This window comes from Neophocaena asiaeorientalis, unplaced genomic scaffold, assembly GCF_003031525.2.
Source record: "Neophocaena asiaeorientalis asiaeorientalis breed wild unplaced genomic scaffold, Neophocaena_asiaeorientalis_V1.1 scaffold85, whole genome shotgun sequence".
Classification (NCBI taxonomy): Eukaryota; Metazoa; Chordata; class Mammalia; order Artiodactyla; family Phocoenidae; genus Neophocaena; species Neophocaena asiaeorientalis.
Genome location: NW_020174301.1, coordinates 4,273,746 through 4,290,123, shown reverse-complemented (window position 1 = coordinate 4,290,123; position 16,378 = coordinate 4,273,746). Strand labels below are relative to the sequence as shown.

General features: G+C 47.7%; 1 protein-coding gene across 2 annotated transcripts in view; it reads left to right on the top strand.

The window, feature by feature from the left end:
• Positions 1–16,378, top strand: part of NRAP (nebulin related anchoring protein) — a 74,783-nt gene that overhangs the window by 38,320 nt on the left and 20,085 nt on the right. For both annotated transcript variants that reach the window (XM_024756005.1, XM_024756004.1), the window contains exons 21-31: positions 1,480–1,578; positions 2,668–2,772; positions 3,924–4,031; positions 5,645–5,956; positions 7,087–7,191; positions 9,289–9,387; positions 11,026–11,130; positions 11,848–11,955; positions 12,475–12,588; positions 14,281–14,478; positions 16,185–16,289. In XM_024756005.1, the coding sequence (XP_024611773.1) occupies positions 1,480–1,578; positions 2,668–2,772; positions 3,924–4,031; positions 5,645–5,956; positions 7,087–7,191; positions 9,289–9,387; positions 11,026–11,130; positions 11,848–11,955; positions 12,475–12,588; positions 14,281–14,478; positions 16,185–16,289 (1,458 nt within the window). The remainder of the gene's footprint in view (positions 1–1,479; positions 1,579–2,667; positions 2,773–3,923; positions 4,032–5,644; positions 5,957–7,086; positions 7,192–9,288; positions 9,388–11,025; positions 11,131–11,847; positions 11,956–12,474; positions 12,589–14,280; positions 14,479–16,184; positions 16,290–16,378) is intronic.

Below are 16,378 nucleotides of genomic sequence, written 5' to 3'. Positions count from 1 at the left end.
CTGTTGTTCATTCGTTGCTCACATTTGCTATTGCTATGTGAGTAGACACTAGTATTCTATTAATATCTCCATTTTACATTTGAAAGTTAGAGTGCATAAATAAGGAGGGTTCTCATTACTTAACTTCTCTGAGACCAACTGAAATCCAGGTGGAGCAAGCCGAACCCCATTTGACTTGGATGGGGTGCAGTAAGGGGACCTTCTGCCTTAGGAATGCCCGTTCCTGTCTCACTTCCTATACTGACTAATTTTCAAGCTCCTCAAGCTCCTTTGCCTTTTTCATGTCCCTGCTCTGCCCTGGGCAGGGTGGGTTCTTGGTTCCTCCCTACACACTTATGATTTGACCAATGCAGAGGCTGGGATGCCCGGGAATTTCCAGCCATGGGAGGGGCACTGTGACTTCCTTCAATTACATAGGGAAGGAGTTTTCCCATTCAACACACTGGAATGAGAAAGAAAAAGTACAAGTCTCTTTGGAATATTTTTTGCAGATTCATTTTTTTCCCGAAGGGAAGAAATTTTGGAGTTTTCCATATTCCAGTCCCTATTTTGGGTTCGACTAGTATCGACAACCCTCTTGCTGACAGCACTGGGGGCTCTGCTCGTCTCTGATCTCCCCACCACGTGAAGCTTTTGCTTCCATAAGCCATTCTCAGCAGCTTCCTTTCCCATCAACTCTGGCAACTCCAACGGAAAAGCCAGAGGAACCAGCCTCCGGGAGGGACAAGAAGTCCCCGTGGGGGGACAGAATTAGCACATTCAAATTTTGCCAGTTGCACTGTGGCTGTGAGATGGCAACATGATGAAGACAAGCCCAGTGATCTGGCACACAGAGAGCTGGGAGGGCAAATCCCACCTTGCCACCCACCTGTTGAATGTGACTCTTGGTGTTGCCCTTCGTTAGAGCTGATACTTCCTGGGTCATCCTGACGGCACTGTGAATAACAGCGATGGCGAGCATAGTGAACACTTACTCTGCCCAGGGACTCGACTCGTGGGAAGTGTGGCATTGAAGCCTCTGCACCACCCTCAGTGAAGCAGCTTCTAGTGTTTTCCACACTGTACAGTCCAAGCCCGAGTGGCTCAGGTGATCCAGTGATGTGCCCAAGGCCGTGAAGCCGAATAGGTAGACGGGAGATTTGGACCTTGGGATTCATGGTTGCAAAGTCCAAGTTCCCTCCACCTCGCTGTCCTATGTCAGATCTAGGTTTATAAAACGGATCCATCCCAGGGCTCATGGTAACATACAGGGTTCACAGAAGGGAAAATTCGAGTCCCCTTTCAGTAGTAGCAACTAAAACCAGCTCACCAGGGCTGGAAGTCTCAGGTCTGCATGGTCCTCTTTAAGCTATAGGACCAGCTGGAGCATCCCCCCTGGGGAAATGCTTGGGTCACAGAAGGTATGCGTGTGTATGCATGTGTGTGATGGTGGGGACAGCCCGATCCTAATGCCATGGGGTTCCTTTTCTTTGGAAACAGAAAAACTACAGGCAGAGGGTGGACGAGCTGAAGTTTACCAGTGTGGCCGACAGCTCCCAGATGGAGCACGCCAAGAGGAGCCAGGAGCTGCAGAGCGGGGTGAGTCCCAGGCTGCCCTTTCTCCACCGGGCTGCTATGTCATGGGCCTGGGAACCTCTGGGGACAACAGCGGGTGCTGCCCATGCACGATCCGGGGACCGAAGAGCCTTTCCTTTAAATAGGCTGGACCCAGCTCTCTATGGGCTTCCAGGCCTCCCTGCCCCACCCCACTACACTTCTCCTCTGGTTGTTAAGGGCAGATGTCAACTGACATTATTCCTTTTCAGCTTTCAGTCTTTCCTAGTTCCTTCTTTCTTTCTCCTTCTTTTCTGTCTTATCAAAGACTCCATAATTCTGGAGCCAGGAGAGAGGAGGATAACATTTGCTTGTGGGATGTGTGCATTTCATGCCCACTTGAGCTCAAATGTGGAAGGTGGGACAACGAAACACCACATATTATTTACATGTTAGTGGTCAACAGCCGAACAGGTGTAGCTGCTACCATCTGGCCAGGACGTTCCTACCTTTCCTTCCTAGAGGTCCAGGTACACCTGCCAGAAAGCATGCAATCAGCATAATTCAGAGTCAGCAGGAAGCCACTGCATGGAAACTCAAGCTGGGGAGTGGGAGAGGGTGGAAGAGAGAAAGAGCAGGAGTGATATGGTTTCCATAGAGGAGATGTTCACTCATGTTGCCTTTTTGGTTACTGTTCACTTTCCAGGTGTCAGTACCTGTGGAAACATTAGGTTTGATTATGGGGTGCAGGTGACAGGGGATGCTTCTTATTTTTCCCACCTGGGGAGTCTGTGCTCATCTGAGCCCTCAGGTGGGTTACTTTTTGTGGCCATGGACACTGTGGATGGGAACAGCTTGGGGAAGTCGACGCCTCCTCAAGGGAGAGGTGTGAAAACGAAAACCTTAGAGGGGTCTCAGGTTGACGCCCCGGCTACATTCTCCTCCCAGCCCCTCACCGCTGCTGCTCCTTCCTGCATCACCTCTTCTGCGTTAAGCCTCGCTTCCTGCACGCTGCCAGCAGCACCAGGTCTGGTTGGTCTGGTAGTGGACTTTCCACGTAAGACACAGGGAGCTGAGCGGCCAGCCACCTCCTCCCTTGCCTCCTGCTTCTGACCCGGTGCTCTCTCCCTACAGGTGGTCTACAAAGCAGGGCACGAGCAGTCTGTCCATCAGTACAGCATCAGCAAAGACGAGCCTCTCTTCCTACAGGCCCAAGCCAACGCCGCCAATCTCAGTGAGGTACAGCCAGAGGGAGTGAGCAGCCCAGGGCTCTGCTTCCCTGCGTGTAGGCGCCTGGTCCACAGAACCCACCGGCCATGTCGGTGTGTCTGTGTCAGCTGAGGCTGTGTACGTCTGGTCATTGTAAACAGCTCGTGACCAGTATCTTAGGGGGAGGGAAGACCAGCCTTTGGTAGGAATGAGCTGGTGGGAGATTTGAACCACTGACTCTAGGATGGGGTAGGAGGAAGTGGTTATTCCGGGACTGGAGTTAAAACAGCGTTAAGAGGGGAGTAAATAAGAGCTCAGACATTAGCTTCAAACTGCCTGGGTTTGATCCTTGTTTCTAACACTTACTAGGTGTGCAAGCTTAACCAGTTTCTTCGCTCTTGGTTGTCCCAAAACGGGACATGAGGGCACTCCTAGTCTCCTGGACATTAGGTCGCCTTGAGGCTTCAGCGAGCTGATGTATGCAAAACACTCAGAGGAGCGTTCACAGGGCAGTTGTTCCTTAGATACGAAAGCTTGCACAGTTCCAGCTTTCCTTCTCTGTCTTCTAAGGAGGGGCCTTTCTTGGCTCTTCTGCTTGGCTCCCAGGTCTTTAGGGTCCTGATCCGAGGAATGGGTAGAGGGGAGAATTAGAAGGAGCAACAGAAGCTAAGCTGATTCACACACAGAAATGGAGGGAGCCTTCCAGAAGAAAGAACTTGAAATCTGGAGGTGGGGGGCAGGACAAAAAATGGGAGGAACAAAGAAAAGACCCACATGGACTAGAGGCTGGGCTCGGAAAGGAAAAGGGGTGCAGCTGGAGCAGCTGCTGGGCTGGTGGGGTGTGTGGACAGAGACGGAGAAGAGAATTTTCAGACATGCTGCTGTGTGTTGTGCAATGTTATTCCACCCGTGACAAGTCATTAAGACTTCCATGAAGACGCCTAGTATTTTCCAAGTCTTCTGGAGTTCAATTTCTGCCTCTTTTGGCCAAAGCCCTGTGTGGCAAGAGGCCTTAAGGCAGGAACAAGAAGGCCTGGTTGTATGCCAGTTACAGGTTTCTCTGGCTCTCAGGGTTTCTACAGAAGGATGTAATAGGTGTTTGCCTCTTGGAGAGGTCATTGAAGAGTCTAAGCGAAGCCCTCTCACATGAAGATGATCTCTTTTCTCCTAAATCCCCTTAGAAACTGTATAAGAGCAACTGGGAAAAGCAGAAGGCCAAAGGGTTTGAGCTGCGTCTTGACTCCTTGGCCTTCCTGGCAGCCAAAGCCAAGAGGGACCTGGCCAGCGAGGTAAGCCAGTCCCCAGCTTGTACTCGACACCACGAATCCTGACATTTACATCTGGGAGGGTCTGAAAGTGTCCTGGCAGGTTTTTAGTCTCTCTGAGCCTCAGGGTTCTAATGTGTAAGATGTAGATAAATATGACCACCTTGCAGTGATAATCGTTGAAGTGTCTGGTACGCTGCCTGCTGCACACTGGTTTTTGGCAAGTCGTAACTGTTATTATGAGCAGTGGTTGTGTGAGTGGTAATCCAAATCACTCATTTCACAGATAAGCTGATGCCCAGAGACATTCCATGACTTTCTAAGGTTGCAGAGGCCTGCTGACGGTTAAGAGTACAGGCTCTGGTGTCGGATAGACTTGGGATAAAATCCCAACTCCATCACCTACCAGTTTGTGATTTGGGGCAGGTTGTTTAACCTTTCAAAATCTCAGTTAACTCATGGGTAAATTGGTAATTGCAAAACGGTTATGAGGAAATGAAATGAATTGAGGTATATTAAGTGTTCTGTAGTCCAGTGCTGTCTGTTATGAGTCTGATGTGAGATGAGGAGCCTAGGACAGAATGTAAGTCAAACTCTGCTTCCTTCATCGAGAAAGTCTTGCTTCCAGAAAAACCCCCAATATATATACATGTGTGTATATATATATATATATATATATACATTCTGTATCTATTGTGTATATATATATATATATATATATATATATATATATATAGTACATATATATACAGAAAATATATCCGTAAATGTATATAGATATCAGCTGAACTAAACAGTGGCTTGGCAATGTGGTTGATTTCCGTTATGACACAAGCCTCTTATCTTATCAACTGGTAACATTTTACAAACCAGCACTTGTCTTCAGATGCACTTTGAGTGACACAGATTTATACCGTGCCTGGCTCATCGTAAGTGTTCAATAAATTGTGGCAGATATTAATACCGTTGTTCTTGCTGGCAGACTTGAGGGTAGAGCCCAAGTCTCCTGAAGGCCACGGTAATGATGATGTTGAAATGATGCCACACGCCAGTATTCTGTTACAGTTTTCAAAGCACTTTTATATTTATTCTTTTTTCGGATCCTCATTACTTTTGGCCCAGTGCTTTTTCAGGCCAATGTGCTCCCTTTTGCTCCCCATAACTCCTAAATATTTATATGTACCTCAGTTGTCTTTAATTTGAGCTTCTTTCTGAAACAGCAGTTGTTGTCTTTTTCATTTTGTGATGACTTTCTATTTATAATATTCTCACTGTTACCAAAAAAGATTATAAAGTGGCTTTCATGAAGGCAACAGGCCACTTAAAAATAAACCCAGAAATACAGAGACAAGATGGAATTTCACCAGGAAATTGAGAAGACTGTTCTATAGCTGAACTTTCAGTTTAGCTCTGAGCTTTCTGGCAGTCCAGGTGTAAAAGGAAATAATGAGTAGTAATATTTGTTTTCACTGTTTGATCAAAGGAAATACATCAGTTGTTCTAAGGAGGCAAGCTTTTTATGACACTAATTCTGATAGGATTCTGTTGTATGGCTTTGCTTTAACCTTCTTGCATGGCTTGATACTTAATTCCTTTAGGAGATGCTAATGTACCCCTGCTCTCTTCCTCTCATTTAGGTGAAGTACAAGGAGAACTATGAAAAGTCCAGAGGGAAACTCATTGGGGCTAAGGGTGCCCAGGGGGATTCGCAAATGAGCCACTCACTGCAAATGTCCAAGCTGCAGAGTGAACTGGAGTACAAGAAGGGATTCGAGGACATCAAATCCCAGTGCCACCTCCCCCTGGACATGATCCACCTCGTGCATGCCCGCAAGGCTCAGCACTTAGCCACAGACATAGGCTACAAGACGGCATCCCATCACTTTACAGCTTTGCCCACAGACATGAAAGTGGAATGGGCCAAGAAGGCTTACGGTTTACAGAGTGATGTAAGCTCTGTGTGTGGGTTTATGTGTGTGTGTGCTGGTGTTGGTGCCAGGGTTTTCCCAAACCCTTCAGGATGTCGTTTATTCTCTGAGATACCTGTTTCTGGATCCCTAAGTGGAAACATTTTAGCTTCCTAGTGCTTTAACTTTTACTCAAACTATGCCCATTTTAGATTCTATACTACCCCCCAAAATCATCCAGTTACTCCTTTCTTCTTGGAATTCTGATCTACATATGTTTTCCGTATTTCTTTTTCTTGCAGGGTGGTGGCGACAGTGGGGTGGGAGGCATGTATTTGTGACCTTAACTGGGGCCTGCTCTGGGAGAGCATCCCTGGTACTCATTCTAACGTTGGTAGTCCCATTTTTAGAAAGGGCACCTTGCTAGTCGTCAACAACCCTCTCCCCTTTCTCGTTATATTCTTTCATCTTCGGTTGACTCTTGCAAGAGAAAGTGGGTGAACCGAACAGGCAGGTCAGTTGCAACCAGACTGTCACACGTGGGCGTGGGGTGGAGGCAGCGCAGACACACCCTTCCAGGTAGAGCTCTTTCCGGATCGAGAGGTGATATGCTAGTTTTAGAGACGTGTCCACTTAAATGGCTTTCCATTAAAAGTACTCCTTCAATGGCAAGGGAAAAAATGAGAAATACCCCCCCGCCCCGCACCGAGCTTCCTAAGAAGGAACTGGCACCGTGGGAAGCCTCGAATGTCTTGTGATATTCCCTCAAATAGCTCCCCACCTGGGTTCTGTTGTGAATTCTCATTTTCTTCTCCCCTGCATGTCATTTTAAACAAGAGACCAGGCAAAGCAGACAACGAGGACGGGCTTCTTCCGGAGGTCTGCGTGGCCTGTAATGAGGGATGCGGCTCATTTGGCTCCTGCGGCCCCACCCCCAATGGCGTCGGGCGGGGCCAAAGCCGCTGGCAGCAGGGCGGCTCCAATTAAGCGGGAAATTAATTTACATTTTGGAGCCCTACCTGTGACTGTGCAGAAATAGATAAGACAAAAGTGGCATCTAATTTGACTCAGCTGGCACCAAGGCGACATTGGGGAGCTGTTAACAGCCCTTTAAATGTCCGCACACCAACAATGGCCTGCCTTTTTTTTTTCTTTCCTTTCTCCTTTGTCAGAACCAATACAGGGCAGATGTGAAGTGGATGAAAGGCACGGGCTGGGTCGCCACCGGGTCATTAAATGTGGAGCAGGCGAAGAAGGCAGGAGAACTCATTAGCGAGGTGAGATTCCCTGACAGCGTGCAGCAGGCCTGGCTGCATTAGGCGTGCGGCATTTCTGTATAAAATTAAAATAATTTCCACTCAAAAGGCAAAGAAGAAGGCAAAGCTACATGAAAGGCCTCAAAACCCAGACTAAGGCTGGTAATTAGAGGGAAACTACATACCAAACACACCCCAGTAGGGGCCCAGAGAGCCCTGGCCAAAACAAAGTAGGTGACAAATGATATTATGAATAATAATGACAATCAAACAGAGCTCAATTGCTACCCACCAACTTACCTTTTTAATGAAGCAACACGGGACAGATGATAAAAAGATACATTTATTGCACCTAGAAAGCCCTTTTGTGACTTCACGCACATTTTCTCCCTCTTTCTTTCTGCAGCAGGCAGTGTAAACAGTTTTTGAATATTCATGTGGTGTCGAACACGTGACACGGTTCTGGTTCTTTTTTGTTGGAGGGTCTCATTTCTATTTGAATCTCACTCCCGTCTACTTGCAGCCACCCTCGCTGGACCTGAAGGCTTATGAAAGGAGCCCTTTCCTCGCATTTTAGGGCAGTATCCCTGAGCAGATCTTTTAAAGATTAGATCAGGGTTTCTCAACCTTGGCCCTGTGGACGTTTTGATAATTCTGTGCGGTGGGGCTGTCCTGGGCCTTGTGGGATGTTTGGCAGCATCCCTGGCCTCTACGCACTAGATGCTAATGGTACCGCTTCCCATTATACACATCACTTAGACTTCGAGATGATTCCTTCATGCATCAAAGTCTGGCATCCAAGGGATCTTTTTGGAACCATTTGTCCCATGGTGGTCTTAATCTTCTACCACATTTTGCAAACTTATTCAACAGATTTGCTTATCTTCCGTGCTTTATACTTAGTCCTCAAACTTCAGGAAGGCAAGACATCTTGCAGCAACTTTTCCCAACCATCTCATTCCAGTTTGGCACATTTCCAGTTTAGTGTCAAATTGGATTGGCCTCTAAATTTTCAGACAGAATGCCAGGCACCGTGAAAGAGCCACAAATGCACACACACCTGTCATTTAAAGCAGGAGTTAGCAAACCTTTTTTTGCAAAGGACCTGATGGTAAATATTTTTCATTTTGTGGGCCACACTGCTTCTGTTGTAACTGCTCACCTCTACCATTGTAGCATGATGCAGCCATAGACAATACGTAAATGAACGGGCACGACTGTGTTCTAATAAATCTTTATTTACAAAAACAGTTGATGGGTCAAATTCAGCTGGATATTGAACTGTCTTCTTAAGACAACCCAGTATACAAATATCCAACCCAATAAATAAGGAAGTGTTTCTAAAATAATTGTTTGATTGGAGAAAAGGTATACTTCATAATCCCGTTAAGATAGCCACTGTTTTCAGTCTACTGGAACTGTAATTAAAAAAAAAAAAAAGGAATGAATTGAAGCATAATTTTCAGAATACTTCAAAATTGGGTATCTAGGACTTTGTTAGCATTTGTATTTCTTGTAATTTTTTTTTTGTTTTACTCAGTCTCTTTCAAACTGTATGATGACTCCTTTCAATAATAGCACCCTTTTTCTTATAACCCTTATAGAATTATTGTGTATGTTAACTGAACCGGTTTCTAAAGTGATTAGATAATGTACAGTCACTGACTTAAATGCAAGGGTTTTGACTCTGGTAGTCTCTGCCCAATTCTTCTGTGGAAGGAAAATAGAAAGCTTCAACTGATAAATGTAACTGTGAGTGTTCTTTCTTGCTTGGGAGACCCGAACTAAAATATGTAAACAACTGCAAGACAGTATTTGAAGGCTATATAAAAAATCCTTTACTAAGTGTGTATCCTCTAGTATTCTACTGGTATAACCTAATTTTGAGATGTTTTCTTTGCACCAGGTAGAAATCCTTTAATGTTAATTGACACGAGGTTATTCTTAAATTGAAACAAATATTAACCTGAAGGCACCTAGGATATAAAGATGGAGGAAGCCGAATAATAATTATGTTCACAAATTCACTCTAATCTCAGACAACCTATGATTTTCTCTTTCAAATGGCATGAAAGAACAGCACAAAATTCACAGCTTTGATCTTTTTCTGCTCAACAGAAGAAGTACCGTCAGCATCCAGATGCTTTGAAGTTTACCAGTATTAAAGACACTCCGGAGATGGTCCAGGCCAGAATTAGTTACACCCAAGCAGTGGATGTAAGCGATAATGTATATACATTATGACTCTAAGAGTGGGCTCTTCTTTCAACCCTGCGATTGAAGCCCAGGGGTTCTTGGCTTGCTCCTTCTGTTGTTCTAAGGATGAAGGAGCTTCTTATCCTTTGTTGAGGGCTCACCTTAGTGGCGGGGCCTCCTCATCAGGATGTAGATGGGTGTTACCGCTGCTCTTAGGATACCAAGGAGGGCTCCACCACCCCACTGCCCCATGCTTTCACTCCTCCCCATTTGCATGTCTCCAGGATTTGTCTGTGGTCGAGGTCTTTTCCCCTCTCCTTTTGTTTTGAAGCATTGTTTTCGGACATGGGACTTCTGGGCGAAATTCTTGGTAATTATAACACCTAGGAATTAGAATGCCTAGGGCTTCTTGGGACACACGGCAGGAATTCTTGCTTTCCGAATTCTCCCAAAGACTTTGAAAAGGATTTGGGTCTGATTTATGTACATTAGACTAACTTTCGAGCCATTTTCCATACTCCCTTTATAAAATGAAGCCAAGATCTGGCCTTTTGCCCTCCCAGCGCAGGGTTCCTTGTAAACTAGATGGAATGATGAGGTCCTCTAAAAATTCATGTTAAGACATGGATTAGCCCTGGTCGGCTGATTCTACTGAGAGGGGCCCCCAGGTCATTGCGCAGGGTGGACGTGCCTTTTAAATATCTTCAGACCATTTAACTTGCCATGAGGGAAATTGACAAAACTTGGTGGGGAGGGCTTTCAAAATGTCTCCCTTGCTATCCAATTGACCAGATTATTCCTGTTGGGCCTTATTCGACAGGCATTCTGAGATGGCTTGAGTGCCTGTCAGAATATGTTATGGGATGATTTACAAACTTACGGGTTTAGAAATGTATAATTTCTTGACCATCACCCCTTCAGAAGCAAATTTAATTCTGAGAAACACAGATGGTCAAACAAGAACTTTTGTATGGAAAAAAAAAAAAAGAAAATAGCTGCTTTTTTCCTTATCCTAACCAACTCTAGGGGGCACTGCTGTGATACGTAGAAACTTGGACACATCTAATAAGATTTGGGATGGAAAAGCCTGGTTTAGAAACTTTCTCTGGTGGCAGATGCCAACTCCATGTGTCATTGCTAACTACTAGAATTATCATAAGCCCAGATAAGAGTTCTAGATGAATAGCGCCCCAGACCCACCCAGGAAACGTTTATTAGCACAAGATTCCTTGAGGTGGCAGGAGGGGAGGAGGGTAGAAGGTCCAGAGAAAATCTCGCCTGTGGAAGAGCCATTTTCTCTTGTGCCTGCTGAATTTTGATGTCCTTTCCTAGCTTATAGTTAATAACGAAATTACTAGATGTTAACCAGCCATCATTTTCTCATTTGACACCCATCTCAGCAGTGTGCTACAAGTGGAGTATTAACTGAGAGGGAAGTTTCAGCCTGTCATGTTCTGGGCTGGGAACTAGAACTCCGGAGGGAATGAAGTACATGTCACCGCGCTTAGCCGTACGAGCCAGGGAGAGGCAGGGCGCCCAAGATCTTGTCTCTGTGCTGAGGTGGCAGCTGCAGTGCCCTTGTCTCCTGGAGTGTGACTTGGCTGACGGCTGTATGGGGGAGGCTTCTGGGTTTAATGCAAAACCTCTCTCCATCCACAGAGGTTATACAGGGAACAAGGAGAAAACATAAAGCATCATTACACACAGACAGCGGATCTCCCGGAAGTCCTGCTGGCCAAGCTGAATGCCATGAATATCAGTGAGGTGAGGCTGATGGAGGGGGCGGGGGCTGGTTTTAATTACTGGAGGTTCAGGGACCTGCACAGTTGTACTGCATCCCATGCTCAGAAGCGTCCTGTTCTTCCACACTTGGTTTAATGCTCTGCTGTCACCATGTTGAAATTTGTTGAGATTTCTGAACAAGGGGCCCTATGTTTTCCTTTGCACTGGGCCCTGCAAATTATGTAGCTGGTCCTGCAGAAGATTCAAGCTCATTGATAAGGATGAGACTAGGAAAACTTCCTAAGTGCAAAGGACATTTGTACTGAGGGGCTGGAATATGGGAGCATCGGAATATAGACATCCAGCCAAAGAGAGACTTGGGAGACTTAACCCTTCCCTTCCATCCTCCCTATCAGCACCCGCTTTCCTCTTCTTCAGTAGAGACAGTCGTTCATCTTTATTCTCCATCAAGAGCTGTGCCCACGCAGCCTCATGCCTGCTTCTTCCCATCAACTGCTGCTCAGAGCGATCTGGTTCTGACTCCAAAGCTCTTGCTTTTTAAACCCACCCCCATGGCTCTCCCCTCCAGGGGTGGACATAAGGCAGGATCCAACACTTTGTTGGTTTTTGCTAAGCCACAGTGATCTCTCACTGGGGGAGAAAAACTCCACAAGAAACCAGATTCTCGTTTTGATAATGGGAGTTCCGGAAACCACCAGGTCACGGGAGGGTCTTTATTGGTGTACATCTTCTCGACAGACGCGTTACAAGGAATCCTGGAGCAAACTTCGAGACGGTGGCTATAAACTGAGATTGGATGCCATTCCGTTCCAGGCGGCAAAGGCCTCTGGTGAAATCATAAGTGATGTAAGCCTCCACCTCCATTCCTAGGACAATGTTTAATACTCACCAATTTTTATTCCCTTTGCCCCTAACCCCTGCCTTCTTTTGCCTGTGGATAACATCCTCTGCTCTCCCAACTGACTGTGAGAAGGAACATGCCTTACAACAACAGCAAAAATCCCCCAGCCAGGGTACAAAGCTGATGCTGGACTGTAAATATGGACCCCCGGCAGATGAAATGCACCCTCCACCAAGCGCTTTCCTAAAGCAAGTCCACGTGAAGAGACTGTTAACAATGTACCCACCTTCCTCCAGTGTGGGCGGCCCAAGCGCTCTCATGTCCTGCCATTTCATATCCCAGCCCTTTAGTCATTGGGAGGCTTGCATATGAAAGAATAGGCCTTTTGACGACTCCCGCGCCTTTTCTTTTAACTCACCCAGTTACTGTCAAAAGAACAAAACATTTTCACCCAATACCCACCTCTTCCATTCCGTGTCCCTTGTCCTCGAGCTGTTACTCTCTCCCACTCTCTTTCCCTTTAGTACAAATACAAAGAGGCATTTGAGAAAATGAAAGGGCAGATGCTCGGCTCCCGGAGCTTGGAAGATGATATCAGCCTTGCGCATTCAGTGTACGCGAGCTCTCTGCAGAGCCAAGTAAGTGGGAGAGAACGCAGTGGAGCTGGGGGCCCCCCACCTAATGACGCACAGCCGACAGATATCCTGTGTCCTTCCGGTTGAGGGTACTGGCTCTGTCCTAGCTAGCTAGGTGGCGTGGTCAGGTCCCTTGGCCCCTCTGGGTTTCAGCTTCTTCCTCAGTCAAGTGAGAGATAGGACTACTTGACCCCTTAGCTCCCTTCCAGGCTGGACATTCTAGGATTTTGACCAGTGACCACACATGGGGGCCTGTGGGCTGGATTTGGACTGCAGAGGTGTTCTGTTGGGTCTGCAGAGCGAATTAATTGCAAACCTTGCAAAACGGAAAACTTTACATAAAAGTTTGAGACTTCTGTGCAGAAGCCAGACCTGGATTCCTCAAGGCTACTGTTGAAGTTGATTACTGAGAGCCCCATTTAGAAGGGATCTGTACTCTCCTAGTCATGCAGCCAACCCCTCCGCCCCCCGCCTTCCTCCTTCACTCATTTATGCTACCTGTCTGGTCTCTGGTGGCATCTGAGTTTGCACCCCTTGATTTGATCCCCTGGGTGCTGGCACATGTGTGTATACAGTATCTCCTTGCCCATACGTGAGTTGGCTAATGGCTGTGATGAAATCGAATATGTGTCCAACATGTAGCAGAGGACTAAGCATTTTACATGCAGTGTCTCATTTAATCATCAACTTATTTCTAGGAGCATCACTTGTTCATCCTGGTTACTGATAAGGAAACCTAGACTCTGAGTGTCTCAATCCCTTGCCCAAGGTCAGCTTGCAAGGGCCAGACTAGAACGCGCAGCCAGCTCGCCATCGCGTGCTCTTTCCACGGTTTCACACGTTCTCGTCTCTTTTGTTCTCTGCCTCAGTTTCCCTGTTTCTAACACTTCTCTCCGCTTTCGGTACTGGGGCGGGATTGGACATGAATTGTCCCTGGCTGTATGCTAGGGGTGGGGAGGGTGCGCGGAGGTGGGGGTCGGAGGTTAGGGACGAGTGGCTGGAGCTTGGAGGGCAGTGGGAAGGGTGGAGGAAGAGGCGGCGCTTATGTATCTGACTCCCCAGAAAGCCCAGAGTGAGCTTTGTGGACCTTCAAACGCTCCTCCGAGGACTGGGGCAGAGCTTGAGGTCTGGAAATGGGCCTCTCCCTTCCTCCCTCAGGATGCATGTTGGGCTGTCGGGAATACCCACCCCTCAGAACTGGCTTTTCAAGCATCTGCCCACTGCTCCTGGCTCCCAGATTTACTGGGATGTCATCTGATGTTTGAAGAAGCTCTCCGTTACCTAGCATGAGAGGAGAGCCCCTGGTGTCTCAGTCTGAACTTGAGAGGGTGATGGGGAGAAAGCGTGTGGAGCGGGCGACGGCTTAGCCATGTGTCTTCTTGCCTCTGGAAAATGGGAAGATCGAAGGACTTGAGCAAGGGAACCACTGACATTATATCTGTCCCTTGAACTTCCGTATTTTCCCCAAGTAGGGGAACCATGGGCCTTGATCATCCAAGAGCTGGAGATGGTGAGTGGCAGGACCTGGAGACGAGCCCTGCTTGTTAAGCCAGTCGCTGCAAGAAAGGAGCCCTGGCCCTGCCAGGAAAGCCTCCTGGGCTCACCTGGGACAATCACGTCGCATTGCTCTCCCTCATGGTCCCGATGCAAATGGCGGCTTTGAAATAGCTGCTCTTGATCTGTCTGCCCATCTAGGTGAATTACAGGAAAGACTTTGAACACTCAAAGGCACAGTTCCATCTGCCACTGGACATGGTAACACTGGTGCATGCCAAGAAGGCTCAGACCCTGGCCAGCGACCAGGACTACAGACACCCACTCCCCCAGTATACTTCCTTGGCCGAGGACCTGAGGCTCAGCTGTGCCAAGAAAGCTCACAGGTTGCAGAGTGAGGTAAGGGGACCGGGCCTCTCTCTCCAGGCTCTTTTCCTCTTAAGTCTGACCGTGAGGCAGTGACCCACAAACTGCTGATGGCTCAGTGGGGCTTCCGGAGATGAGGAACCCCGTACCTGGGTTTTCTTTTAAAGCACCTACCCTGCTTGTTCCTGCCTAGCTCTTCATAAGCACAATTGCACGAATCTGTTAACAGCAACGACAGCAGTTTATTGAGTACTTCTGCTGAATTCCGAGCATTGTGTTTTCAGGCATTATCTCATTTAATCCTCCAAATGACCCTAGATCGGTACTCTTTATCCCCATTCTACAGAGAAGCTATAGTGAGTCTCAAAGAAGTTAAATAGCTCGTGCAAGATCATCAAACTATAAGTGAGCAAGTGGGTGCTGGGACTCGGATGGTGTCCAAGGAAGACGCTTTCAAGGCTTATGGTTTTGCATGTTCAAGACTTGCCAACGGTGTTGCCTCTGGCCCCAGCTTGAGCTGGGGGTTCTTGGTGCATCGTATGTTCCCGGGCCACCCAACTTCGGAAGAGGCCTGAGGTCTGCTGGGAGAGTTGCTCAGAGCCCCTTTGGAACTGACCCACTTCGGGCAGAGGGGAGTGTTGGGCAGAGGGCAGGGAAATAAGGGTCCCAGAGACCCTTCCTGAGTCCTCCCAAGGGGTCTTGGAGGCCTTCACGCCCCCCACCCCCACCCCAATGAGGGCATTTCTAGCTCATGCCACCTGTTTTCTGAAGCAGGCAGGCCCGGGAGCGTTGGGAAGCGTTGGAGGATTTCCTCACTCCCAAGGAGATACAGAATGTGTCTTCCCAACAGGCAGCAGCCTCCTTTTTGGTACCCGCCTCATCTCCCAGCTTGCCACCACGTTTCCGTGCCGGGAGATTTGCAAGTAACCGGCCTCTGCTGGAAAATAAAACAGCCCCCCCAAAACCCGCTTTCTGGTTTGGCAGAGCCTGAGAGCTGAGCGGTGCTCAGATCCGGGTTACTGTTGTCCACTGGAGTTTTCCGCCTGTGTACAGCGTTTACTAAGTGACGTAAACTGTCAGGAACCCGACAGCAGGTGGAGGAACGAGGGAGCAGCCACGCTCAGCTCAAGGGCCTGTTTGTCACTTGAGCAGAGCCCTGGCTTCCCCTGCCTCTCGTTGCCATAGCAATTGGAAGGCAGCACGCACCGGGGCGCCTCGGTGGCCGAAGGGGAGTGAACTTGGGGCCCCCTTTAAACTGTCAGCCCAGACCCCTCAGGTACACACACCGCCTCCACCCACACAGACTCGGGCCTTCGCCAGATTATTCTGGATTCATTTATTAGTTCTTTCTTAACCCATGATTAATTAATGCCGCCTTCTGCTGCTGGGTTTTGTTTTGAAGACCCATTAAACCATTTCCACACTTGCCCCAAGACAGCTGACTTTCTAACCACAATCCGCTCCAGCGTTTATTTTTTGATAGCCCACATTAAAATAAAAATCCGCCAAGCATCCCTCTAACAGCTACGGAGACAAGTGACAGCAGAATTATTTTCTTCTGACCTACATTTTTGTCTCCCTAATGAGCATTTAAGTAAGAAGCGTGTGTGTATTTGCTGAGTGTGATGTATCTGGAGAGACTGCCTTGGCCTTGAGTTCTGATTACGATGCTGTCTGTTGTGGGTCCTTCCTCATTCTGCGAGCTTGGCTCTTCTGATTCCTCGTGTTGTTCCTTGTAGAATTTGTACCGGTCGGACCTGAACTTCATGCGAGGCGTTGCCTGTGTCATTCCAGGCACGTTAGACATTGAAGGGAGAAAGAGAGCATCTGAACTCATCAGTGAGGTAACCAGAGACCAGGACGGGTTGGGGGTGTCAAGTATATTCCACGGTAGAGGTTACACAACAATCTGTTTGTTTCTTACTAAAGCCAG